The 27304-nt window shown below is 37.6% G+C and overlaps 4 protein-coding genes across 8 annotated transcripts; 2 read left to right on the top strand and 2 right to left on the bottom strand.

Annotated features, from left to right (window-relative positions):
* Window positions 1-2378: 2378 nt before the first annotated feature.
* LOC113720261 (pentatricopeptide repeat-containing protein At5g15300) lies at window positions 2379-4312 on the top strand. Its single transcript, XM_027245183.2, has one exon. The coding sequence runs from the start codon at window positions 2492-2494 to the stop codon at window positions 4178-4180; it is 1689 nt and encodes a 562-aa protein (XP_027100984.2). The 5' UTR covers window positions 2379-2491; the 3' UTR covers window positions 4181-4312.
* Window positions 4313-5067: 755 nt separating this feature from the next.
* On the bottom strand, window positions 5068-9121 carry LOC113725045 (pre-mRNA cleavage factor Im 25 kDa subunit 2). 3 transcript variants are annotated; one of them, XR_003457269.2, is made up of 8 exons: window positions 8830-9121; window positions 8593-8638; window positions 7499-7592; window positions 6977-7050; window positions 6499-6585; window positions 6297-6407; window positions 5922-6052; window positions 5068-5295 (listed from the first exon to the last, which is right to left on the bottom strand). XR_003457269.2 is itself a non-coding variant. In XM_027248011.2 (7 exons), exons 1-7 carry the CDS (start codon window positions 8946-8948, stop codon window positions 5981-5983), a joined length of 603 nt encoding a protein of 200 aa, XP_027103812.1. In that variant the 5' UTR covers window positions 8949-9121; the 3' UTR covers window positions 5736-5980. The 3 variants fall into 3 exon arrangements, 1 of the variants encoding a protein (XP_027103812.1); XR_003457268.2 differs by lacking the exon at window positions 5068-5295 and adding an exon at window positions 5380-5826; XM_027248011.2 differs by lacking the exon at window positions 5068-5295 and having other exon boundaries at window positions 5736-6052.
* A 2268-nt stretch (window positions 9122-11389) lies between these two features.
* On the bottom strand, window positions 11390-13124 carry LOC113725046 (WD repeat-containing protein RUP2). The gene has a single exon (XM_027248013.2). The coding sequence runs from the start codon at window positions 12976-12978 to the stop codon at window positions 11701-11703; it is 1278 nt and encodes a 425-aa protein (XP_027103814.1). The 5' UTR covers window positions 12979-13124; the 3' UTR covers window positions 11390-11700.
* A 3968-nt stretch (window positions 13125-17092) lies between these two features.
* On the top strand, window positions 17093-25006 carry LOC113725047 (DNA mismatch repair protein MSH3). 3 transcript variants are annotated; one of them, XM_072073414.1, is made up of 12 exons: window positions 17093-18592; window positions 19042-19236; window positions 19439-19603; window positions 19931-20029; window positions 20188-20436; window positions 21108-21359; window positions 21469-21600; window positions 22041-22301; window positions 22386-22457; window positions 22988-23137; window positions 23648-24204; window positions 24466-24673. In XM_072073414.1, the coding sequence occupies exons 1-11, from the start codon at window positions 17570-17572 to the stop codon at window positions 24161-24163; spliced, it is 3114 nt and encodes a 1037-aa protein (XP_071929515.1). In that variant the 5' UTR covers window positions 17093-17569; the 3' UTR covers window positions 24164-24204; window positions 24466-24673. The 3 variants fall into 3 exon arrangements, with proteins under 3 accessions (XP_071929515.1, XP_027103816.1, XP_027103815.1); XM_027248015.2 differs by lacking the exon at window positions 24466-24673 and having other exon boundaries at window positions 23648-23903; window positions 24005-24139; XM_027248014.2 differs by having other exon boundaries at window positions 17095-18592; window positions 23648-24139; window positions 24466-25006.
* The last annotated feature ends 2298 nt before the right edge of the window (window positions 25007-27304 follow it).

Genomic DNA, 27304 nt, shown 5'->3' on the forward strand with positions numbered 1-27304 from the left:
TTATTAAATCTTCAAGTCTTCGTTTTAAAAAAAAAAAAAAAAAAAATTCCGAGTCGTCCAAGGAAACCCGCAGCTGCTAACCTATAATGCGCGCACCACCGGATAAATCCAACCCCATGCAATTGCCCACCAACCACATGAACCTCGTGCAATAGCCCATCAACCACACGAAAAGATAAGCAGACACGCTAGGCAAATCCTGTGCGACAATCAGACGTTCTAGGAGATGTTCGAACCAACCGGGGTTGTTTGAAATGCATGATTAAATCCACTCTATCATCTCGACCAACTCAAGGGACAATTTAAGAGCAAATTTGCTGCGTTAGCCTCAATGACTGATGATTAAAACTGTCAATTAGCAGAAAGATTTATCTGACCCTAATGCAGCCATGCCTTAAAATTAATTACTATAAAATTAATGTGACATCAGCTTCCATCTCGATTTAAAGTTATTGAATATGGCCACCGTAATTGACCCTGTAAAAAACAAACTCGTATGTACTATATAAAGCCATTTTCTGGACTACATCATACTCCTTGCCCTTAATGAAAGCCTGGGTCTGCTTCCTTAGCCGAGGACATACACAATGTGTATGACGTGGCCTCAAGAAAACTAATAAATGGGTTTTTAGATAAGGGAATGACTGCGATGGATTGATAAAATATAACACGACCAAGCAATCTGCTGGAGCTGGCGGTGCAATTAATTTGTTGCAAGTGATATTACATTAATTTTTTTTTTTTTTTTTGGTATCAAGAAGTCATCGGTAACCCTTAACAAGTCAAGTTGGGTTTAACAAATGAGAGATAGAAGCAAGAACATGACAAAGCACACAGGCTGCTCCTTCCAAAATAATCACAATTTATTAAACCCCAAAAAACTACGATCCTCTCCTCTCCTGTCCTCTCCTCTGTGCAAAAAAGAATAACATTGAGCACAAGTATATATATGTGGACCGCTGGAAGGGTGACGCAACTTAGACCACGCCGCACAGCTAAAGGACCACCACCTCTTTAATTTGTTCTCAACAAATATACACATACATAACCAGCTTAGATAGAAGAAAGAAATACTTTTAAAGACTGGAAACTTGGTTCTCTTCCCCTGGTCCTGAGCCCTAGTCTTCGTCTTTGTTTGTTTGCAAAATATGCTAGGAGCCACTCCCCCCCCCCCCCCCCAAACACGCTTCAAGAGCCAAAACCCTATCTCCCCTCCTCCTCTCTAGAAAAAAAAAAAAAAATTCTCCAACTAAAATTTCCTTCAACTCTCCCATGGAAGAGAGATTAGATTTTTCTGATCTTTTACTATAAGAGGAGCCCTCTCAATAATTTCTTTTTGTTTGTGTGAATAAAATCTCTCTTAAAATTTTCTAGTAAGAGTTTCTTCTCTCCTCAGAGTTGTCTAATAAGAGTGTTTTCTTCTCCCATGCATGTGTGGTGCAAGTCCTCAGAAGCCGGTAACTATACCTACTGTTCGGGAAAAAACCGAGCTTTTTTCGTCAACCAAAACAAATAAAGATTTGTTAAGAATGAATGAATGAATGACTAATTGCAACGCGTAGTTGTTGATTTTTTATTTATTTTTTTTTTAAAGTAGTTGGAAGTGAAAGAGTGCATAATTAAATTGCCAATGATTACGATACCTTTGCTATACTCTACTTACTGTCAAAATCATAAATAAAATTGCTTAACATATTCCATGGGAATTAAAATAATAGTGACAGAATTAATGATATTAGTCAAGTTCAACCACTTTAGACACCTACACACGAGTCAAGCAATCAGAAGCTTCGAATGTCAACAATTATAAACAACGCCAACAATCGCTGTCATTTCCAACATAAAATAACACGCTTTTACCAAAACCCACCCGCAAAAATACATCAATCTGACCATTCTCAGCCTAAACACAACACATCGCATATATTTCTAATCCCCCAGCCAATCTTCTTCTTCCAACAACACAACTAATCCGCCAATTGCCATAGCATATATTTCAACTCATCAATCTCCAGGAGAACCTCTTGATCATTGACAAAAAAAATATGTGAAACCTTTTTTTTTTTTTTTTTTTTTTGTCGGTGGTGATCGGTTGAAGGAAGCGGAATTAACAACAGCACTTGGAAGAACGATGGTTATTGCGGATTGGCGTGTAACGGTCGATCGTCGTTTTTATTCCACATTGCACCTAATCCTTCTTCAATTTCAAATAAACTGATAATACTTGTTCAATTTCAACAACTTCCTATAACTTACTTTTATTTGACTTCCAATAAATTCTTTTCAAACAAAAAAAAAAAAAAAACTCCAGTACATCACTACCCGGAAGAGCAGACATTACCAAGCCTGAATGTTTGGGCTTTGTTTATGGAGCGTAAGAAACCTTGCACAGTTTCAGTGGACATTGATTTGGGCTCAGAGGCCCAAGAAAACCGAATCCTGAGCAATAAATCTGGAGGATCGGATCTCCTTTGATTTTGTTCTGTACCCAATGCCATGTCCGTTGCAGCAGAAAGTCGCAAACCAATTGCAAGTATGCACTTTCAGACAGCTGAAACAAATTCACGCCATCATTGTCACCTCGTCCCTCCACCAAAACCCCCAAATTCGATTGAAATTCTTTAGGCGAAGCACGGAATTTGGAGACATGGACTACCCCAGTCTCATTTTCTCCCAAATGGGTGGCTTTCTTATCAAAGACATCACTCTTTGGAACGCTATGATCAGAGGCTATGCCTATAATGGTCCCCAGCGGGATTCCATATCAATGTTTGATGAAATGCCTCACAGAGGACTTAAACCCAATAAATTCACGTACCCATATGTTTTGAACTCTTGCACTCGACTGGGTTTGTTTAGATTAGGCCAAAAAGTGCACTGTCAGATTATAAAGACTGGGTTCCAGCTCGTGCTTTCGGCTGCTCATGCTCTTTTTAGTTTCTATGCAGATACATGTGATTCTTCTGATATGGGTTTTCCGAAAAAAGAAATGTTAAATAATGCTAGGAGGACTTTATACGGAATTTGTGGGGTTCCAGTAGAATTGTGCAACAGATTCATTTCTGGGTGTGTGAAATTTGGTGACGTTAAATGTGCGAGAGAGTTCTTTGATCAGATGAGTGAAAGGGATGTCGTTTCATGGAATTCGATGATTTCAGGTTATGCTAAAACTGGGGACGTAGCAAATGCGAGAGGTTTATTTAGGCAGATGCCAGAGAAGAATGTGGTGTCCTGGACTACAATGATCAAGGCATATGCTGCTGCTGGAGATCTCCAAACAGCAAGAAAGATTTTCGAGATGATGCCCGAGAAGAATCTGATTTCTTGGAACTGTATGATTTCGAGCTACGCACAGAATAAACAATTTCAGGATGCACTGCGCCTCTTTGAACATATGCGTAACCAAGGTGTGGCAGCAGATGGATTTACATTTGTTTCAGCTCTCTCTGCTTGTTCTCACCTAAATGCTCTGGATTCTGGCAGAATGGTGCACTCCTGTATAACAGATTGGGGTAATGCAGCTGTTATTGTTGGGACTGCCCTTGTAGAAATGTATGCCAACTGTGGAGATATTGATAAAGCATTTACAATCTTTTTTAAAACAGGGAACAAGGATGTTTTCTGTTTTAACGTTATGATCAAGTCTCTGGCTGTTCATGGAAGGGTAGAAGATGCCGTCAAAATCTTTTATTTGATGCAAGAAAGGGGATTGAAGCCAAATGACTTCACATTTACCAGTGTGTTATTTGCTTGTAGTCATGGAGGTTTTGTGGAAGAAGGCCAGAATATTTTTCATAGCATGGGTAGGCAGTTTAGGGTTAGTCCAAAGCTTGAACACTATGGTTGTCTGGTAGACTTACTGTGCCGAAGGGGCCAGCTCGAGGAAGCATTGGTTCTATTGAAGGAGATGCCCTTCAAACCTGATGTTGCTATCTGGGGTGCACTGCTTGGTGGATGCAAGTTAAGAGGCGACTTAAGGTTAGCAGAGAGTATTACAAGTCGTAATGCTGACAAGTTGGAGTCAAATGAATCAGGAGTCTATGTAACTGTATCAAATATTCATGCATCAGCAGGTCAGTGGTTGGAGGCCTTTAATGCAAGAGAAAAGATGGAGGAGCAGAACATGTGGAAGACAACAGGGATCAGCAATTTAGTAATCAATGGTGATACAGACTTGTAACAGTTGCTCAGCATTACAATGGCGTCTTCCTTTTGTGATCGGGGTGGTCCTAAGAAATTGGTTAGGATCTTGTATTGGCATCCTAATAAATTGGTTAGGTCCTAATAAATTGATGTTTTCCTTTTATTCCAAGATGTGTGTTTTAGCTTTGTTAGGATCTTGTAATTTAGAGCCTAACATTACGAGTAAAGTGGCATAGAACCAAAATCTTCACTGCAAGAGAGAAGCCCTGGTCCCCTTCGGACAAACAAAAAGACCATTGCCAAATTTTAGGGTACAAGGTCTCGGACCCTGCTGAATTGTAATGCTTGTACTTCATGGGATGATAGAAAGGAGTTTTTTGGGTTTGCCACCAAGGCACCAACATAGTTGCCGAACTTTGGAGGGCCAATTCATGGCTTACGATTAGTGTGGCGCAGGCGATGGAGGAGCCTTGTTTTAGAATCTGGTTACCAAGTGAGCCGAAATCTAGCAAGGGGTGCAGATCATGATAGCACCAAGGATTGTCTTAGAATCTGATTCCCAAGTCCCAAGTGAGTTTTTAAGCCTAATAAAGGATGCAGAGGATAACAGCCCGCAAGAACAATCTAGTTCAACAGGTGAAGCTTTGGACTCAAAAGACTTGGGAATGTTTTCTCCAACAAACAAAAAAGACAATGTCTCTGCTATTGGATGGCAAAGTTGGGTCTTAAAAGTATGCTGATCTAACATGTTTGAAGATCCGGCGGAGATTCTGAGAGAGCTCCCGAATCATGACGAAGCTGGTGTAGCAACGCCACGTTTTGTTTCTATCTAACGGGCCTCTGGCCCTCTTTTGTACCCAAATAAAGATAAAAATTGATGATACATTGCAGGATGTAGAAAATAAAATGTTACGGAAGTGCACATTATTCATCTAAAGCAGTCTTGAGCCATTATTCATCTGAAGCCACTACAAGCGGACGACCAATTGAAGTGCGCATTCAGTCCCCTCATGTTCGAAGGCTTTAGCTCTTATCCCGCACTTGGCCGGTTTGCCATTTAAAAACAACTGGTTATATTCATAACAGTTGAATGAGGCCTTCTGATACCGACGCAACATGCTCCTGCTACTGAAGTGCTGCCACTGGTTCTGGCTGATGTTAATGAATGAAAGCCAGTTACTTTTGTTTGCCCATTACTTGAAGAGTTCAGGAGTAAAGAACAGAAACAGAGAACCATAAGCAGAACAGGAGAGTAATTACAACCTTCCGAAAACAGTCGTTATGGTACTACAAATAAGCTGAATCTATTCAATACATATGGCACCTATCCGAAGACTATTTGTGGGGGTCAAAGGTGGTTACATCGAGGGACTTCCTTTCCAGGAGAGAAAAAATAAAAAGATTTTCAGATTCAACCAGGAATTTGGCGTCTGAATATCTACTCTAGCCATACTTTACAATCAGGTTAACACCAGAGGGAACTACCGTGAACCTCCACCATAATGGGTCCACTTACATCCATCAAGCACAATAACAAATATCAATAGGCAAACACAGTGAAAATACAAAACATAAAAAATGATGTCTGGAAATAGTCAAATGAAGCCCAAAGGAAACGGCCTCTTAACCAGATAGTCTTTGATTCACCATGTTATGATTTGATCAAATGCTCCTACATTACACCTAAGAAGCAGGTCCAGAGTATCTTAAAACGGGAAATGACTTAAATATCCATGAGAAAATAATAGAGTTTGGGCCCAACTGAGGATGGATCATACCATCAAGTCGGACATGCTTCAGTCACAGCAAACTGGCAACCTGCATTTCAACATGTATATCAAGGATGGATCATGTTGAACTGGAATCTAGACAGCTGTTGTGGGATAGTGGAGATCACAGGCCCATATCTCTGTCATCAATTGAAAAATAACAACTGTGAAAATTATATTAAGGCAAATCTAAAAAGGACGTGCACCTAAAGATATGTATATTTCGATACAAGCGTAACCACAAAAAACTAATTACAAAAATGAGTCAATCAGCTCCTCCGTATATGCACAGAGCTTTGATAAATTAGAAAGAAACAAGGTGGGCTCACGGTAATCCAATAGAAATGGCTTCCATACTACAATATAACTCTCTCTCTTTTATACCTGAACATTGTCGTAGAGTTCGAACAATGGAACTGCAAGAAGTTTCAAGTTCTTTGGAACAGCAAAATACTCTCTTTCGGAAAGGTGAACAAGGAAAAGCTTTTTACATTCCTGCAAAGCCAGGAATAGGTAAGCAAAATGATCACTGCAAACAAAAGACTAAGGCATAGATTAAGGAAACATGTTGTCTAAACCAACTTACCTTAGGTTTTGTTATGTGGGGAGGGCAGTATGGATACATTATCGTTTCAAAATTCGGTCTCCACCATATGGCCACACATTCACCAATCTGAAATGAAATGTTGCACATGAAGTAGGCAAATCATTCAAAAAAAATAAATAAGTACAAAGAAAGGTGAGAAAAAAAAAATCAAATATCCTAGAAGCTTGCTTCCTCAAGGACGGGTAAAGAGCAGAGAAATAAGGGCATTATGCTAAGAAGTTCTATGCATCTCTCGAGTAATGGGAGATTTCAAATGTCAAAATACTAAACTGTAGCTTGAGTCTATATTCATCTTTTACATACTTTTTGTCCTCATCTCTGGGCAACCTCTAATGCAAATTTGGCAGTGTTTCCCACACACTGATCTTGAACAATATACTAATTTAAAGACTTAAGAACAGCCTCATAGACAATCAAGTAGGTCAGGAACAAAAAGGGAAAATGAAGGAACAAATACCTGCCAATCTGGCTGAAGAGCCGCTGAATTAGCAGCAAGTTTGCTCGACAGTTTCCGTTTCAAGCCCTCGATTTCTGCAATTTTAACAATAAGCATGAATGAAGTTTCAATAGTCCTCTATGGCATGTCCATTTCAGAATATTGTCCATCATCTCTAAGAGTTAGACTTGCATTGCACATTAACAAGTTGAAGTTCAATAAAGTAACAATTAATGGTACTGTTCAGTACCAGCAGGGGTGCTTCTAAGACTTTAGCTCAAAAGAACTAGATGTTCTTTTCCATTTCTCCCGGTACTGTTTCAAAACCATTTAAATAGACAAGAAGAAGGGTCTATCATCATTGCTCAGAGCGACAAAAATTGCTATAAAAAATAATATAGACAGATAAAAAACAATCATTTTAATAATACTACTATATCGGTTACACAATTTTGTTGGGGGTACATTAAAGGATTAAAGGCTCATTAATTGTCATTATACACTTGAGAAAAAATGGAAGAAGAAGAAGCTAAAGGCTAATACCATTCTCTCCAGGCTTCAACCGCCCACCAGGAAGTTTGCAGAAAGTATTACCAATTTGAAGAAGAAGAATGTGTGGATGATTGTGCTCCTGGACCTGTTAGTCACAACCATCAAAAGCTATTATTTAACATAACAATATGGTTTACGTATCAAAAATAACTACCAATTCATAGGGATTCTCATCATTAAAGTACAAAAAAATGGGCACAACAAATCATACCAAGTATTCGTTGGCATCGAAAGTCAGTAAAAGCAGCACAGGTTGTAATAATGTCAAACTTTTACCCAGAATATCAATCATCCTATGCAATAAAGACAACACCAACCAGTACTTTATACAGCATGAGTTCTTTTTTTTTTTTGCTTTGGTTTTTTTTTCCCCTTTTTTCTTTTTTTTTTTTGGGGGGGGGGGGTGGGGGTTGGAGGGTTTGTTTACGAGTTTCAAAGGAAAAAAAGGTACATAAACAAGATATTGGACGGTAGACGTTTTACATGCATTGAATTCAGCAGAAAAGGAGCATTATAGTTAGTTCACAGAGGAGCACATTCAACTTGAAGAGTCAAGGAATGGAATTTGTTTGACAAAAAACAGAGAGAGTGGTGAAGCAGGTCAAACAGCAATATTTTTGACACAATCATACACCGCATGATACTGGAAGAAGCAGGTCAACAGATTACCACAAAAAGTACAACATGAAAAAAGCAACTTAGGAGATTAAATTCGTGGATTAGTACTAGGTTACAAATAAATTCATGCTCAAACCATATTAATGTCCATGCTATTAACATGTCTGGGTCAAAATTAAATTCAAACTTCCTAACAGTCAAACGAAAAGCTGTTTACCCGAACATATGTATTTGAAACTCGTCTATAGAGAACTCGGGACCCGACCCTATCAGGGAAAACCTAGAATGGGAAACCTCTCTTTCTCATATGATTATCCATATTATCCGATACATTTGCAAGTAAAAAGCTTAGCTATAGTAATCAGCATCAAAGATTTGCACAGTTGCTTGCAAATTGAGTAAAGCGGCAACCATTTATAACCAGAAAAGGGGAGAATTAAAAAGGCAGTACTAGTAAAAATGTTTACCAGTAAAATTCCTTCTACGCTAGTCCTCATGCCCTCCTTCATATAACTGCACCAGGAAAAAGGGAAGAAAGTAAGATGCTGGTACGTGATCTAGGGTTTTAGGCTGCATAAATAAGAATTAAGCTAAGACGAGGTTTAACTAGGGTTTTTCTTTGATAAATCGCATGAATCAAACAAAAAACAAAGGAAACGTACAAAATGGATCGGAGAAATCAGAAAGAGAGAGCAGAGACGTACTTGACTTTCATGCGAGCAAGGCGATCGGCAACGGAGGTGTCTTTCTCCATCTTCGGCTCCTTTGTCCCGAAGGTGTAACTAGAAAGCGGGTACGTGTTCACCACCGATGACGTCACCATTTTCTCTCGATCTCCCTCTATCTCTGTCTCTCTCTCCCCGTCCCCCGGCTGACAGCCCTTGCCCTGCTTTTTCCTCTTCTCTTTTGGCTCTGCAGAGATTAAAATTAGTCTACTTCTACTGACTACTGCTTAGGACATATCACAAAATCTTTTCCCTCTCCGGAATTTGCAGGCGGTGTCCTGTCGAAGCTTCTCAAAGTGCTTTGTGTCTTGGGCTTTGGGTTGGATGTCGGACCAGAATTATAATGGCCGCTTTAGTGATAACTTGGGTCCCAATACCTAAGAGGGCCTAAGCCAGACCCAGGTGGATATCATTGGCCCATACACGGGTACTGGTTCTTGAACTTATAATAGTTCAGCATATCAGTGTCTAAAACATTTTATAGGAAAAAAAAAAACTGTGAAAACCAGGGGGTTTCAGACTGATTATTGAAACTCGATGGAACAAAAAAAATCCATACAGATGGTGAAGTTTATACCATTTCCATTACAATTCCAATTCCTGAATTCCAACCAAACACCTCTGGATTTTTCTCTTAGTGATTATGATATAAAATATGTTGCAAGTCATTTGGAATAGTGAAGCTAGCTAATTCAGTATCATTATGAAAATTTTTTTTGCAACTTACCGTTATTATTTTTTTGAAATATTATATGATTTTCACGAGTTAACGATAGTTTGAAGAAAGTTATGCCAAAAAGTCACTTCAGCTTTGGAAAAAAGACAACAGCCTGTCCGGGTTGAGTGAGGTCTCTTTAGGTCTTAGTAGCAGCTCGCCTGCTTAAGGTTGTTATCCCACATCGAACGTTGGAGGGGGGGTTTGGGGTAGTTTATAAGTCTCCTCAGGAACCACAAGAGTTGCCGACTTTTGTGGTTTCCTGTGGAATTAGGTTTATAAAATGCCAAAATGTCACTTCAGCTTTGGAAAAAAGACACTTGAATTCGAATGATAAAGAAAAGCTGAGTGGAGAGTGTGGAGGGTAAAGGGCCAAATAGTTTTGGGATCAAAAAATATGACTGTTAGTCCTAATCGAATTGAGCACTTTTCCCTTTTTACTTTTTTTAATTTAACGAGGTTGAAATTGTGCATAAACTCAGTTTATTTATTTTTTAAACCTAATTTAAATAAATTTTGATCAAGTGGAGATTAAGTCAAGCTCATATAATTTGAATTTTACCATTCCATACTCAAATTTGACTATGTAACTGCTTGGGCTAGAGTCAAGAGAGCATCAAAATTTCGATGGAAACAATTCCATGTTTTTTTTTTTTTGTCGCATCTTTAGTGCCAGCAATTAATGTGCTCTTCTGCAGTGGTTATCTATTTTTTCCACTTTGTTTTCTTTTTGAGGAGTCTATCTTTCTCCTTGAACCTGAAGTAACCGAAGAAAATGCTAAACAGGAAAGAATAAGTCAGTTGTTTCTCTCGTTAGTCGTTAACCTTATAAACTGAGTATAATTAATCCTACTAAAGCACTCATTTGTATATATGTTCATGCATATCAATGTGCTTGTTACATTTAACATACTTCTGCTTTCTCAAACATCAGAATTACCTTTAGAACGAAAAATCATACTTCTGCTTTCTCAAACATCAGAGTTACCTTTAGGACAAAAAATCATATGATTCAATTCCACATTATTCTTGTCCTTGAGATTTTATTTTAACTTTTTTCCAGATAGCAACAGATAGTCGAGTTTACTCCTACTTCTACTCTAACCTACATAGGGGTGAAGAGATCCAATAGGACTAGAGAAACTGACGAGAACTGAATCACTATCGGAGTTAACGAGTGCATTGTGAACTTGTATGGATTTAAATGAAATCACATATAATAGTATATTGATGAGAGGTGAACCCTTAATCCTTTATCCCCCATAAAGATTTAAAGTTTATGATGGTGGCCAACCGTCCAAAAGGCCGTTGGTCATGATGCTGTTAATGTATTGGAAAAAATCACCTAAGCCATGCATGTACATTGTAGTATTTCTTTTTTTTAATTACCAGCCACATCGCATAAAAAGTCATAGACATATTATTGTTTGAAGGAAAATACTGTATTTATAGCGGGTATTTTATGAAGCCAGAATTAATAAAATGGATCCTAGTCCATTATAACCACTCAGTGAAAAAGAAGGCAACAATTGCATCAAATTCCTGTTAGCTGGCACGCTTGTCACCGTGATGCTGCTGAAATTTGGGGAGATTTTTTCATTTCAACGAGCAAGCGTACGTAGAGCTTCTTGTGGGATTGTGCTAATTAATGTGCATGAAACTTATACCGGGCGGGGGGGAGGTTTCATTGTAAGTTGGAAGCATTTGTTTGGATCAAAGTATAGATCACCGTACATTGCTAATAAAGAATCAGGCATGTATGGAGTCTGGATCAATATAATATTGTTGTCAAGTATATTGGTAGAAGGAAATGAGCACGTAAAATGCATCAAGAATTAAGGCTATATATATATATATGCAGCATAAAAATCATCACGAAGACAATATACATAGCACGATATACCCCTCAAGACTTGCTGAGTTTGATATAAATATTCTACTACAAAATTCTGTCAGTGATATATGTATACACTCAACACGGTTTTCTTTGCTTGTTCCAATAAATTCAAAGCACAAAAACATCGAAAGGAGCATACAAAAACATCGCATTAGCATCTTGTGTGAGAAGTAATTAGCGGACGTTAGAAACACGAGTCAACTCGTAGGAGTAATGCTCTATGAGAAGAATCACCTTACTATTGGCTTATTCTTCTTCTGCTACCGCTAAAAACTTGCAGGACCCCGTCTGAGCCGCCGGCGACGAGCGTGCATTGGTCTTCTCCCATTTGCCTCCAGCATACGCTGCTCACAAACCCCGCACCTGTAGGCTCGCAACATTCCCACCCGGAATATTCAGCTCGACCTGGAGCCGGAGCTCCAGCAGAGGATGGCTCGAATCTCTTGACCCAAATGGGCGAGCCCCATCTCTTATCGTAGACAACAACTTGATTGTCCTCGGAGCCACAGCTAAGCAGGCCGCCGCCCCTCCAAACGGATAACCCGACGAATCTCCTGGCGTTGACGTGTCCCGTGTACGTCCGAATAAGCCGATGATCTGCAGTGTGCCACGTCTTCAAGCACCCATCAATGCCGGCTGTCACCATTGTGTGGCGATCCAGGAACCTGATGTAGGTCACGGATCTCTGATGCCCGTCTAAAACCAGGACCGGGTCCCCCATCCTCCTCACATCGTAACCGTACACCCTTCGGTCAGCACATCCTGCGGCGACCAGGCAGCCACCGAATGGATTGAATTCCACGCAACACACTGGGCTCCTCCCCGCGCTGGGCTGCACCACGCCCAAGCACTCCCCTCCCTCGCACCGTGGGTCCCACACCTGCATGGTGCCATCGTCCGACCCTGACGCACCCACCACTGGAGCACAGGGGGAGTAGTCCATGCTCCATACCCGCCTGCCCCCATGTTCGTCCCGCTCGAACACCGGCAACCTTCTCTCCAGGTCATACTCCATTACTACCCCGTCGTAGTCCGCCGACCCCAGCACACCTCCGCCCGACCCCGGTTTCCACCGGAGGCTGCTAAGCTTAGCCGGGGTACAAATGTAGAAGTCGCATGCATTGGCGTGGTCTAGCACGGCCGTCGCAACTTGTTCATGCGACGAACTTAATCCTTCGTGGGGCAACAAAGACGCGGTGCGGTATATACGGATTTTTCTTGAGATGCCGCCGGTGGCCAATAACCGATCACAAGGGTCAAATTCTATGACTCCCAGCGTATCGGAAGCAGCTCCGCCGATCGAGGAGGAGGAGCTGGAAGAAGAAACAACGGTGGCGAGATTGAAATCCCACTCGCACCTGGCTTCACTATCATCCTCCACTTCATGTAAATGATTTTCGACGTCGTCTTGTTCTTTTCTTTCTTTTTCTTCTTCTTGTCTTGATCCTGGGGTTCGGGGATTGGGCAGCTGTCGTTGGTTTTGGAGGGGAGAGCGGTGGGATGACAAGTTTTTCATTTCCCATTCATATGAATGAGTGATTGAGATCTTTGAATGTTGGTCTTGTGGTGGAAGTGTTGTTGGACTTTTTCATTTGCAGTTCGCAGCCAATCAAAATCATCCTGTGGGATTCTTCTTGCTTAGGTTTCAGGCTGCTGCAATGATCAGGGTGGGTATTAAGAAGGATAAGATAGTCTGCTTGCATATTTCATTTTCGTCCACCTTCTCATGAAAATACCAGCCGCTGTTCTTCTGTTCTAATGACCCTTTTCTACCGAATGCATTTACAATACTGCCATTTTCAGACATTCTTTTGTTGCCAATTTTGTGGCCCAAAACTCGAAATATGTTTTGTTAATATGTTACACGCATCTCTCCACATCATCTTTGTAGCGACAACAATGTGATATGTAACCACCGAGCTTTGATTCAGTCGCCATAAAACAGGAACTAAGGTCGATAGAGGTTCGAACCGTATCTATAATGAAAAAATTTTAATAAAATATCATAACATTTCTTTGATCTAATAGGTTATTATACCTCTTAATCGTTTATATATAGTCTCTTTAAACTCCCCTCCCTCTCTAAATTATGATAGATTATGTACCCTTATATAAATTTCTTTAGGCTATTTGGGCTCTCCTCTCCCTTAGATTATGATAGATTGGATTATAAAAATGTTATCATTACCGTAAAAAAAAAAAAAAAGACAACAATGTGATTTGTCCGGACAGAAGAAGATCAGATATATGATGATCAAGATTCAAGAGCCAAACTATGCAACTCCAATTACGGCTGTTAAATGAATAAACTTTCTTTTTTTTTTTTTGAAAAAGAATGAATACATTTATTCGATAGCATACATCACTTCGGCGGAAGTGTGAAATTAAAACTATGCAAAGCCCAATTAAGCCTGTTAATTTGGTCATACCGTTCAAAACCGGAAATGTCTTCAAAACCTACAAATATTTTCTTGGTGTAAGTATGAAATTAAATATGGAAATTATGGCACATTTTGTGGTTGACTAAAATTGGCGGGGGGTGTATGTAGGCATGGCCATGGTTCCACTTGGAACCGGGAACCGGACCGGAACCGAACCGTTTGGAACCGGACCAGAACCGGAACCAGAACCGTGGAACCAGAACCGTAGTAGAACCTTGGATAAAGGTTCCGGTTCTGGTTCTCTAAAAAATAGAACCAGAACCAGAACCGCCGGTTCCAGAACCGTTAAAAAATTTAAAAACAATTAATATAAAAAATAATAAAAGTAGAGACATCATGATGACCTTGGTCATCATGATGCCACCACAATTTTTGCTCTCAATTTTTGCTCTCGGGGCTCCTCCTGACTTGCACAAAGGTCCTCAGGCTCTCAACGGAAGAAAGAAACAAAGCAAAGGATAGAAAAAAAACAAGAAAGGTGGCTGCCTGCTAAATTTGACAAATTGGGGGTTAGGGTGAATTACAAGTTTACAACGTTACAATTCAACGTTGTAATTTTGTCCAAATTTTCAATACAACGTTACAAATTTGGAATGTTACAATACAACGTTCCAAATTTTTAATTTCATTTTGTCCTATAAATAAGACTTGAAATTTTATTTTCTACTACACCAAAATCAATCTTCTCTCTTCCATCTCTAAACTACTCTCAATTTCTTCATCTATTATCTATTTATTATTTCGTACTTTGTAGAATAATAATAAAATTAAAATATGATATTTATTTTGTATTTATTTTTTTACATTTTATTTAAAATTTTAAATATATTGTTATATTCGTATTAAAATTGGTAAGGATAAGAAATTAAATAAAATTGTATATAACCATACGGAACCGGAACCGGAACCGGAACCAGAACCAGAACCATAAGGAATCGAAATCAGAACTATGCGGTTCTGGTTCTACCTTTTTGAAGAACCAGAACCGCCGGTTCTGGAACCAGAACCAGAACCATCTTATATGGTGCGGTTCTGGTTCTACCTCTTTGAAGAACCAGAACCGGCGGTTCTGGAACCAGAACCGTTGGTTCTGGAACCGTGGCCATGCCTAGGTGTATGTTACGAGGGGGAGTGTATTTATTGACGCTATTTTTTTACGCAAGTGGAGGAGGGAGAAATGAAATGGTGGTTGCTTTTGTGCCTCAATTCAATAGACTAAATGCTGTGGATACAGGTTGTTTACAGGCACTGAGTTACGTGGTCTAAGCCAAGCCTTTTGTCAACGCACCAAAACAACCAATCACATTTGAGTCAGAGAAAATTATAAATCATTTTTTCCCCCAATAGATTTCACATATTGTATTCAATGCATTATGTCTACCAAAAAAATATACATATATAGTCATATCCACGGTGCTATTAATTTATGGCTGTATAAATATGAGTAACCTTTCACCCACCTTATCCAAAAAAAAAAAAAAAAAACTTTTTAAAATAAAAGACAGATGTTAAACGTATAAATCATGGTGGTACTGAGACTTATCATAGTAGTCTACCGTATTTAAAAAAAAAAAATTGCTAGACAATATTCCTCCGATTGTACTAAAATATAATATCTAAATTTATTAGGTAGCACTAAAATTTATATGAAAAACTTGCTCTAAAAAATAAGTGATAAACTATTCACTTATTGTTTTATGTGATATACATTTAAATACATTAGATTTAGAGTGGCACTAAATTAATTAAAGTCGCACTAAATTTTGTAAACAAAACTTGCTCCAAAAAATAATTGATAAACTATTCACTTATTACTTAATGTGATATATATTCAAACGTGTCAAATTTAGTATTTAACAATTCAATAACTCAATAGATTCAAACTTTAGATTTCAATTTTATTAAATGCATGTTTAACGCTTAACAATAACTTTACGAATTTAAATTTCAGATTTCAAATTTTGATTTTCAAACTTCGTTTTTTATCAAATACTAGCCTGCCCCATCGCACGCTTTCTTCGAAGGTACAAATCATTGCTTTATTTCTTAAAGAAATGAAACCATCGTGTTTCTTCCAAGAACCCCCCAAAAGGATTGTTTCTTCTTCTTCAAAAAAAAAAAAAAAAAAACAAATCATTGCACTCTTTCTTAAAAGAAATTAAAGAAAAAAAAATCTCCATCACTTGTGAATTTAATTAATCCTGTCACATAGCGTCCGAGGAAAAAGATCCCTTCACTATTATGAACATCCACACCTTACAAAACATTGATTGTTATAATGGTCTTAAGAGATATTTGAAAGTTCTGCTAGGGCATTATACCAGATAACTCATGGCTGTTGAAATTTCTCAAAATGTAATTACATATTTTGCCCTTGCCATATATCATAAGCTGACTTCAAAGATATTAACATTTATCAGAAGAAAACAAAACACAAATAACAAAAAGAACATGGGAATAAATCTATATACACTTTCATTTAAATATAATCCTAAACTAAATCAGCATATCAAAACTGAATAGAAAAAGCCCATCCGAGGCAGTAGGATTTGATCTTGCACCTTGGCTCCAGTGGATATAAAAGCACACCACCACAAGGGCCAAGTTACAGGAATTTTCAAATTGAATTGTTCCGGATCACAAAAAAAGCCCACAATCTTCAAGCATCTCTTGACAGGAAAGCCCATTAACGTTGCCCTATCACGGAGACACGGTAGTCCCTTCCTTCTACCTGTGGTGGGCTATCTGTGGCAAACTGCCCATATCCATGTCCTTGGCTAACCGTTATTATTAATTTTTTGAGCATATATCATCACGGTTGAATTGAATGTATGATATACGAGCAAAATTTAGATATTAATTTTTAAATTTAAATAAATTATCATACATCAAATAATGATAATATATACATTATCAATGTATAAAAAAATTATAATAATTTTTAATGTTCCCATTCATCTCCATATCGTTTACACCTCCAACCATCAAAGACGATATTAGAATGATAATCCTCCTCTAGCCATTGCAACCCACTGGATTACAAACAATACATCGTAGTTTGCCTTTTTAATTTTTTTTGTTTTGTTTTTTATTTTTTTTAAACTTCGATATAAGTGTCCGCATAAAGAGAGAGGTAAAACTTTCTAGATAAAAAAAGGTTTTTTTGTTATATATTTTATAGAGTTCATAAGCATATGAAAAAATCATGTTCATTTTGGTGAGTCGATAACTAAACAAAATATAAAATGCAATCCTACTTGCAATTCGAAGATTCCAACAAACCTCTGCACCGATGCAAACAACAGATTTGATCCACAAATTCTACAATGGAAAATCATATGGACTGGTTTGGGCATGTCTGCTGGGATCTCGCTCAGATGGTTCCGCCTGGTGGTGTAGTTTGGACTTTGGAGTGATCTATATCATCAAATCCGACATAAGTAGCCGGTAAAGTTTCATCATTTGTGATTAATGTAAGACTACTCGATTCTCCATCCAAAAAACAAGGGGGAAAAAAAATTCCCGTCGAAAAATTTAAGGATCCTGTACCGAGGCGGCAAGAGTACATGGTACACAATTTCCCCCGCGCTCCAAACCGCCAAAAACCGCACCCCCACTTGATGCCACTCCACACACCCCGCCGGGAGCTTTGAGGGGGCTGTCGCCATGGGGAAGCAGAAGCAACAAGTAATTTCTCGTTTCTTTGCACCCAAACCCAAAACCCAAGAAGATTCTTCCTTTCCCAACGATCCATCATCATCCTCATCTTTGGCGTCCCCCTCCCAATCACAACCACCGCCAACCCCACCTCCGAAAGTCTTGTCCACCGTCTCATTTTCACCCGCCAAACGCCTTAGGACTTCCCGGCTCCTCTCTCAATCTCCAGCATCATCTGGTCACACCCCACAATCCCTTTTCCCTAAACCCTCCAAAAAACCCAAACTTTCACCCCACACCCATAATCCTATACCCCCTCTCTCCAATCCTACTCTTCACGAAAAGTTTTTAAAGAAACTCCTGGAACCCTCTCAAGAGCTTTTAGAGACCTCCAAGAATCAGCCGATTGTGAATCCTAAGTACACCCCATTGGAGCAGCAAGTGGTGGAGCTCAAGGCCAAGTACCCCGATGTCCTGTTGATGGTCGAAGTCGGGTATAAATATAGGTTTTTTGGTGAAGATGCGGAGAATGCTGCAAGGATTTTGGGGATTTATGCTCATATGGATCATAATTTCTTGACTGCAAGTATACCCACTTTTCGGCTGAATGTCCACGTGCGGAGGCTTGTGAGTGCAGGGTACAAAGTTGGCGTGGTGAAACAGACTGAAACTGCAGCAATTAAGGCTCATGGGACCAATAAACTGGGACCCTTTTGCCGCGGATTATCAGCATTGTACACCAAGGCCACCTTGGAGGCTGCCGAAGATTTGGGAGGTGGTCAGGAGGGGTGTAGTTCATGTAATAATTATTTGGTTTGTGTTGTGGAGCAGGAGGTTGAGATTGTGAAGGGTGCCCTTGAGAGTGGGGTTGACGTGAAAATTGGCGTTATTGGAGTTGAAATTTCGACTGGGGATGTCTTGTATGGGGAGTTCAGTGATAATTTTTTGAGAAGTGGTCTGGAGTCTATGGTTTTAAACTTGTCTCCTGCTGAGTTACTTCTGGGGAAACCACTATCGAAGCAGACTGAGAAGGTAATCTTACTTGCAGTTGAAGTTGTACGGAAAAGTAAATGCATGTGCTGAAAGTCTTGTACTTCTATGTGGTGGAATTTTCTCTCTTTCTGCTGTTAACTCTTTAAGGGCATGAATCTCGTCTCTCACAAGCATTTCTATTACTATAGAAACATAATCCTGTTTGATCGTGCCTTCATTTTCAAAACATGCAAGTAGTGTACCTACTTCTAAATATGTTTCCTTTCTGTCTCTAATTTCTCACCCCATTTACTAGTGGTACTTTCTTGAATGAGATGCATCTTACTAAATTAAGTGTTGTCTAGTTTGCCAGTATTTAACTATGATTGCAGCGCTTATTATGTTTCACTTTGAACAGATATTACTCTAACTTTCATCTATCCGTCCCTCTTGTATTTCCTACTTCAATCACGTCAATTGGTCACTGGAATGAAATCTTGTTATTGTAGTTGCTCCTAGCATATGCTGGACCGGCCTCAAATATCCGTGTTGAACATACCTCACGAGATTGCTTCACAGAAGGTGGTGCACTTGCTGAAGTGATGTCTCTGTTTGAGGGGATGACTGGAAATAAGCTAGGAGATTCCCATCACAAGGGAGATGTAGAGGCCAAAGAAAATGACAGCAATTGCTCTCCATTTGAGGTTTGATCATCTTTTATTACTCTCAGATACTTAATGAGCTATTAACCCATACTAAGTATTATTGCTGATTAAGCTTGTTGGATGAGTAATATGTATGTCATGAAATTCTTGTATGGTCCACGAATGGAAAGAAAATCACTGCTACATCTAATTTATTATGTTTACCCTTTCTCCTGCCACTAAATTTTGCTTCAATCCATAGGGAATTATGGCACTACCTGATTTGGTAATCCAAGCATTAGGTCTAACCATTCGTCATCTCAAGCAATTTGGTCTTGAAGGAGTTCTCTGCTTGGAAGCTTCATTCCGGCCTCTATCTACCAAATTGGAGATGACCCTTACTGGCAATGCACTTCAACAACTGGAGGTAATTGGTGATATTTCAAATGACTTGATAATTAATGAAGTCAGTGTCAGACCAAGTTGTTAGTTTTTCAGAGGGTTCATAAGTGCTATCAATCTTCCATGCTAGTTGCTGGTTGTCATTATTACTAACATGCATGTGCCCTGTAAGTAATGTTGAGATGACATCACGTTCAAACACATGGTGTGCTATTAGAGTATTTAAGGGAAAATGCAATAGCATGTGGATAGGAGTGCCCATAATCTAATCGAAGTATTTCAGGATGTGTGAGAAAAAGACTCTTTAATATGTAGACAGGAAGCTTCTTATTGATGCAATGCCTCCTTGTAGGTTCTGAAGAATAATGCTGACGGTTCAGAGTCTGGCACCTTGCTGCAGTGTATGAATCATACTCTTACAATATTTGGTTCAAGGCTTCTTAGGCATTGGGTATGCAGCAATTATTCTCTATTTAATGTTTTCAGTATTCTGTCTTCTCTACAAAAATAGATCTGCATCATCCATGATCTATTTATTTTCACTGATATATACATATGAAGACATGCAAATGTCAGCGCATGATCAAGTCAAGTCCTTTTCTGGCACAGGTGGCTCATCCTTTATGCGATAGAAGCATGATATATGCTCGTCTTGATGCAGTTTCTGAGATTGTGGAATCTATGGGGGCCTTTAAAGCTTCTAGTAATTGTGAAAGTGACGGTGAAGAATCCGATATCATTACTATGCAGCCTGAAGTTCATGATATTCTTTCTTCGGTATTGACCTCTTTGGCTAGATCACCTGATATTCAACGTGGGATAACAAGAATATTCCATCGAACAGCCAAAGCAGCAGAGGTATTAAAACAGATTAGCTTTTCTAGCATTTTGATGTGTAGTCTTTATGGAGAAACCTTTGTAGCTTACTGTATATGAGCACTCTTCTCATGCTTTTGTTTATTCACTTCTCGTTTAGCTGTTGCACCATGTCTGTGCAGATTACATTGATTAATGACACTTTGTAATCCAAATGATACCTTACAAGGACTTCTCGTGAAGCCCAATCTAATTCTCTCTCCTGGAGAACATGATAACAAATAAGTTTGCATTTTATTTTCGCTCTCTTGAAGTGTTACTGACTGTTTTGATTCTTGAAATGTTTTCTGATATTCTTCTGTTCTTGAATAGGAGGGATCAAGGGGGAAGGTGGTTTTGATCTCTGGACCTTGATTCAGTGAAAAATGCATGGACTCTAGAACTTTCATTGATCTTGGACATTCCTGAATTAGTAAATTTGTTGAACTTAGTGGCTTGTCTAAGTGCTTGAACGAAATCATATGCATTCCTGTTCAAAGCGTCTTGTTGAATCACATATAAATGTTATTCATTTTAAATAATCAGATTAAGATTTAATAAATTATTATGAGTCAACTTAGTTTTACAAGTTATACATGTACTCCAATATTTGCTTTCAGTAGAACTCTTGTAGACAGCATTTGATGTAATTTCCTCGGTTACCGGATTAACAGTTTATAGCTGTCATTCAAGCTATTCTACTTGCTGGGAAGCAGCTTCAGCAACTTCGTGGTCAGGAGGAGATGGAATACAAGAATTTGCAGACAACAGTTCACTCGCCCCTGCTGGTGAAGTTAATAATGGCAGCTTCATCATCAAGTATCCTTGGTACGGCTGCAAAACTATTGTCTGGGCTCAATAAAGAAGCTGCTGATCAAAAAGATCTTCACAATTTATTCATCATCTCTGATGGACAATTCCCAGAGGTTTCCAATGAAGAGTTCTGTCTTGTGCGCAAAATCTTGATGTTTTACTTTCTTAGGTGATGTTGCTTTATTGATATTTGTCTTCTTTCAATGATCTGTTTGTCCCCAGGTTGCCGAAGCAAGGCAAAAAGTTCAGTTGGCTAATGAGAACTTAGATTCGATGATTAGCACTTATCGTAAACAAGTGCAAGATCGCAGTTTGATGTTCACGAGTGTAGCTGGTATTACTCATTTGATAGAGGTACTTTGATGTAAATTGATCCACATTGACCTTTCAAAAGCTCAGAATAGTAACTGGATGTCTGAATTATGAGAAAGTTTTGCATTGGAATATTTCATAGTTGCGATTTGTTAAAGGTATGATGAGATATAGCAGCTCATTCTGAATTTTTTTTTTCTATAGCAACCTATTTTTGGTTTTCTATATTCTTGATTCTACTTGATGTTGCACTTTTCTATTACCTCTTGTGTGAAGTAATCAGGGACTGAAGTAAATTGTTCCTTGGCATAATAATTGGTTGACTATTAGATGAAGATATTAGTATTCCATGTAATATATTTTGAGGTATATGTATCTTTTCATTCAATCAAGGATTTAAACTCATTTGTCTAATCTTGAACTGTTATGCTGTTTTAGAGCACCAGTTTGAATTCCCTACTTATATTTAACATCGACTGCAGTTGCCACTAACCGTGAAGGCGCCTCTAAATTGGTTGAAGGTAAATAGTACCAAAAAAACAATTCGCTATCACCCTCCTGAGGTTTTGATGGCTTTGGACCAGTTATCCTTGGCAAAAGAGGAGCTTACTCTTGTTTGCCAAGCTGCTTGGGAGGGTTTCTTGAAGGCCTTTGGTGGATATTATGCTGAGTTCCAAGAGGCTGTCCACGCTCTAGCTGCCTTGGATTGCCTGCATTCACTTTCCATTCTTTCAAGGAATAAGGTTTGCTATTGGATACTATTTTGAAGTGCTCATAATCTTTTAAAATTTTTGATGTTTGTAACCTTCTCAACCTGTCTGCTGCAGAATTATGTTCGTCCTGTTTTTGTCAATGATAATGAGCCAGTTCAGATACAGATATCTTCTGGCCGTCATCCTGTACGTACTTTTGATTGTTTTGCATTACATGTTGAACTCAGTTTGGAGAATCCTGATTTTCTCTATGATCTGTATAGTCTATGAACTTGAGCTTATGGAATTCTTTGCCTATGTTCCATCTGATATCTGTTCTGCTTTGCTTGCAGCTAGTCAGATTTAACAGCACTGCCTCACTATGTTGCTCAATCATCTTATAGCCCGTGATTCTTTTCTAATTTCATTAGATTTTTGTGTTTATCACCGTCCTTTTTTGCACTTTGGTATGTGCAGTGTTTTGTCAGCTCTTCTGAAATAACAGAGTTGACATTCCTTCTTCATCTTCTTCTTTTTTTGTTTGCACGCACATTTTGCAAATATTTTTTGCTCCTTCCTGTTTTATCAATCATTTATTATTGATTAATCCATTTTGTTTCTTTGTCTCAATATATTTGCGTCATAGATATCCTTAATACATGATATGATTCATATTCTCACACTTGCTTACTTTAATCTATAAAATATAATATTATAGTGTCTTCCAATTGTACCAGGTTATGGAGACCGTATTACAAGATAATTTTGTCCCAAATGATACAAATTTGCATGCTGAAGGAGAGTACTGTCAAATTATTACTGGACCAAACATGGGTGGAAAAAGCTGCTATATTCGCCAAGTTGCTCTGATTGCTATCATGGCTCAGGTAGAAGCAACTTCAGTACTTTATTAATTTCCATGGTTCTTTTTTGCCAAGTAACAAGCTGGTTTTCCAAATCATTGCCATTCATGAAGTATTTTTCAAGCTTTAATTCTGATCTTTCTGGTCAAGAAGTTTAGTTTAGGACATTATGGGGCTTGTTTCAACTTGGTAACGCGTGAGATATGGGTGTTGGAGGCACAAGAATTATGTTGCTGTTTAGTTCTGTATTCTGTGACTTGACTTCTGGGTAAAGTGTATTTGCTGTAGGTCATAGTCTATTTTCTTTTTCTGGAGACACCCACTTTACAAATTGTACACTCGGATGAAATGATGATTATAGTTTTTCCTTTACATTCCCTTGAATGTTAATAACTTATCCGCTATTAAACTTTGAAGAATCAAAGAAACTCCAACTCTCTATTACAAATTGAAGATTTGTTTTGCTGAATCTCATGGTGATAAAGAGAACTTTAACATTACTGCTTTAACCAAAATTCGCTCTCATCCTCATAGGTCGGTTCCTTTGTACCAGCACTATCTGCAAAGCTGCATGTGGTAGATAGTATTTATACTCGAATAGGAGCTTCTGACAGTATTCAACGAGGAAGAAGTACCTTTTTGGAAGAACTGAGTGAAGCTTCTCTCATACTGCGGAATTGCACGACCCGCTCGCTGGTTATTATCGATGAGCTTGGCAGAGGGACAAGTACACATGATGGTGTAGCAATTGCCTATGCTACATTGCAATATCTTCTTGAGAATATAAGATGTATGGTCCTATTTGTCACCCATTACCCTAAGATAGCTGATATCAAGAATGAATTTCCAGACTCCGTGGCAGCATATCATGTTTCATATCTGACTTCGCAGAGAGATGATCAACTGGGTTTAGACTCTAACTTGACTGTGGATGGCATGAATCAAGAACATATCACTTACCTTTACAAACTTGTGCCTGGTGTTTCAGAAAGGAGCTTTGGCTTCAAGGTAGCTCAGCTTGCAGAGGTTAGTGGCTTGCCAGATCGGTGAATAACAAACACTTCAAACTGACTTTTCAGTGGCAGAATTTGGTACTAAGATTATAAAAATTTTACAGTCAATACTGAAAGGTCTGGAAAGATGTTTTTCCGTTTGTTGCTTGTCAATAGTAGTTGCATATCTTGTTTGGCAAAGGGACACAAAGAGCAAAGTCGTTGGTAGTATAATCTTCTTGTTCCTCTCCTTTCAATAAGCCATACCGGCTGAATGCTGGGGTTGGTTTAGATCCTTAACATATTCTCGTGTAAGAATCACTGATGGGATTTAATTGCCGTGCCATTTGTCTATTGCAGCTGCCATCGTCCTGTATTGAACGAGCCATTGAAATGGCTACAAGATTGGAAGCAGCAGTATGCAACAGAGAGAGAGAAAGGCTGGTGATGAAATGTGCCACAGAAAGTGAACTGAATTTAAGCGATAAAGCAAAGGCGAGAGAAGATGAAGAAAGAGAAGAGAGCATCTTGAATCCTGTTGATTCCTTGGGTACTGGAAAGATCGAAAGCTTAAGAGTATTTTGCGATGCTTGGAGGGAGTTCTTTCCATACTTGAACCTTGCAGTTTCAGGAGAAAGTGATGATGCAGAAAGGCTCCAAATTTTGAACCTTGCGAAGAGACTTGCACTTGAGTTGATAAACAGATGAATTGTTTTGCGAGTTATCTATTGTTTAATCCGCAATAGTATTTGCAATTGCGTTTGCCTCGAATCCTTGCATGCTTGGGTGCTGTCCGTTGTCTTTTAATTCCCCATGTAACTGAGTTATTTCTGCATTTTGGCCCAGTGAAAAGAGGATTTCTATGGTATGAGAGCCTAAATCTACGCTCTTTCATCTTAAACTCTTACACCCAGATACCAGATTCAAGGCGCGGAATAATAATATGTGTCTTAAAAACATAAAAAAGTAAAACTATATATGATTGGAGCATGTGTGATTTTAGTTCTTAAAAAGTAAAAAAGTTTAATACAAGTTTTGAGAGAATTATAGTTTGGTCCCAAATGGTACTGGAATCTGGTCGCATGCTGGCAACTAATCTTTTGAACAGATTTTTAAAAAATATGAAATAATAATTTCAACCATAATACGAAACATATGATAAAGGCTAATCACCTACATGGGGATTACAGGAATAATTAATCTTCTATTCGGAAAATTTTTTTTTTTTTGGGTTCTGAACTAAAAACTAATTACTTACATGATCAGCACATGAGCATTGAATCTTCTTATTACAAAATATGACTAAAAGTATTTTTTAAAAAAATTATTCAAACAATTTAGTTGTCAACACTTGGCCAATGGAACTAAATGTGCCTAGAAATTTAAATATTTGGGACTATATTTGCTTTCGTTCAAGTTTTAGGGATAAAATCCGTTCATGGCCCAAATATTTGGGATCAAAATTAAAATTCTCTCTAAAAAAAATTTTTAGGTTAACTACATAATTTTATTATTTCTAAAATGGAAAAAAAAAGAGAGAAAGCATTCACTTTTATTGTTGAATTTTGGGAAAGGATTTCAGCTTTAAACTAAACATAATTACATTAGGCTTGTTTATCAATCAGACATATTTATATTTAAGTTAATCCCTCCATAAAACACTTCAAATTTATATTTAGGGATAATTGCAGAAACCTCCCCTGACTTTTATAGTAATAGCATTGACCTCCCCTATCAATTTTGAAATAGCACTGATCTCCCCTATCAAAAGTTGAAGGCAATTTAATAGGCAAAAGTGGGTCAATTTACTAAAGTACCCCTGACATGATTTAATTTTACCAAATGAATGTGACGAGTACTTTCATCAAACCTAACAAAACATTTGTTAATAAAAATTACACTAAATTAACTATTTTTGCATAGTTTAACTAATTAACTAAATAACTAATAATCTAATTAATTAATAACTAATTATCTAATTAACTATTAACTAATTATCTAATTGTTAATAGTTATTAACTAATCAAACTATTTCTGTATAGTTAAACTAATTAAATATTAACTAATTATCTAATTAACTATTAACTAATTAACTAATTAACTAATTAACTAATTATCTAAGTAACTAAAGCTGTTGTCTGTCCGAAACTAACAAACTATTTGCATGTTAAATTAATTAACTAATTAATTGCTTAACGAATTAACTACCTAATTATCTAATTAATTAATTAACTAATTAACTAATTTTTGTTTATCTAATTAACTAAAGTTGTTGTCTATCCAAAACTAACAAACTATTTGCATGTTAAACTAATTAACTGCTTAACTAATTAACTAATTAATTAAAACTATTGTCTATTTGAAACAAACAAACTATTTGCATGTTAAATTAACTAATTTTTGTTTATCTAATTAACTAAAGTTGTTGTCTATCCAAAACTAACAAACTATTTGCATGTTAAACTAATTAGCTGCTTAACTAATTAACTAATTAATTAAAACTATGTCTATTTGAAACAAACAAACTATTCGCATGTTAAACTAATTAACTAATTAACTGCTTAACTAATTAACTAACTAATTATCTAATTAATTAATTAACTAATTAACTAATTTCTATTTATCTAATTAACTAATTAACTAAAGCTATTGTCTATCCGAAACTAACAAACTATTTGCATGTTAAACTAATTAACTAATTAACTAACTAACTAATTAAAAAACTATTTGCATGTTAAATTATATGCAGTACGCATTATCTATTTAAAGTATCGGTTCTTTATGGGTATTTTACTTTCAAACATTTAATTTATGATTAAAACATCAATGTTTGTAAGTAAAATTCAAAAAGTGTTACAGTAATATCAATATTCTTACTTTAGATAATTAGTTAATTAGTTAATTAATTAATTAGATAATTAGGAAGTTAATTAGTTAAGCAGTTAATTAGTTAATTAGTTTAACATGCAAATAGTTTGTTAGTTTTGGATTAGGGCTGCAAACGAGCCGAGCCGAGTTGAGTTTTGAGCTAATCGAGCCGAGCCGAGTTAAGTTTTGAGTTAATCGAGCCGAGTCTCGACTAAATTTTACCAAGCTCGAGCTCGACGAGCCGGCAAATAAATAAAATAATAAAAAAATAATAATAATGAATAAAATAATATTTTTTTCTTAATAAAATAATAAAATATTAAGGATATAT

The sequence above is a fragment of the Coffea arabica genome, chromosome 2c, assembly GCF_036785885.1.
Source record: "Coffea arabica cultivar ET-39 chromosome 2c, Coffea Arabica ET-39 HiFi, whole genome shotgun sequence".
Classification (NCBI taxonomy): domain Eukaryota; kingdom Viridiplantae; phylum Streptophyta; class Magnoliopsida; order Gentianales; family Rubiaceae; genus Coffea; species Coffea arabica.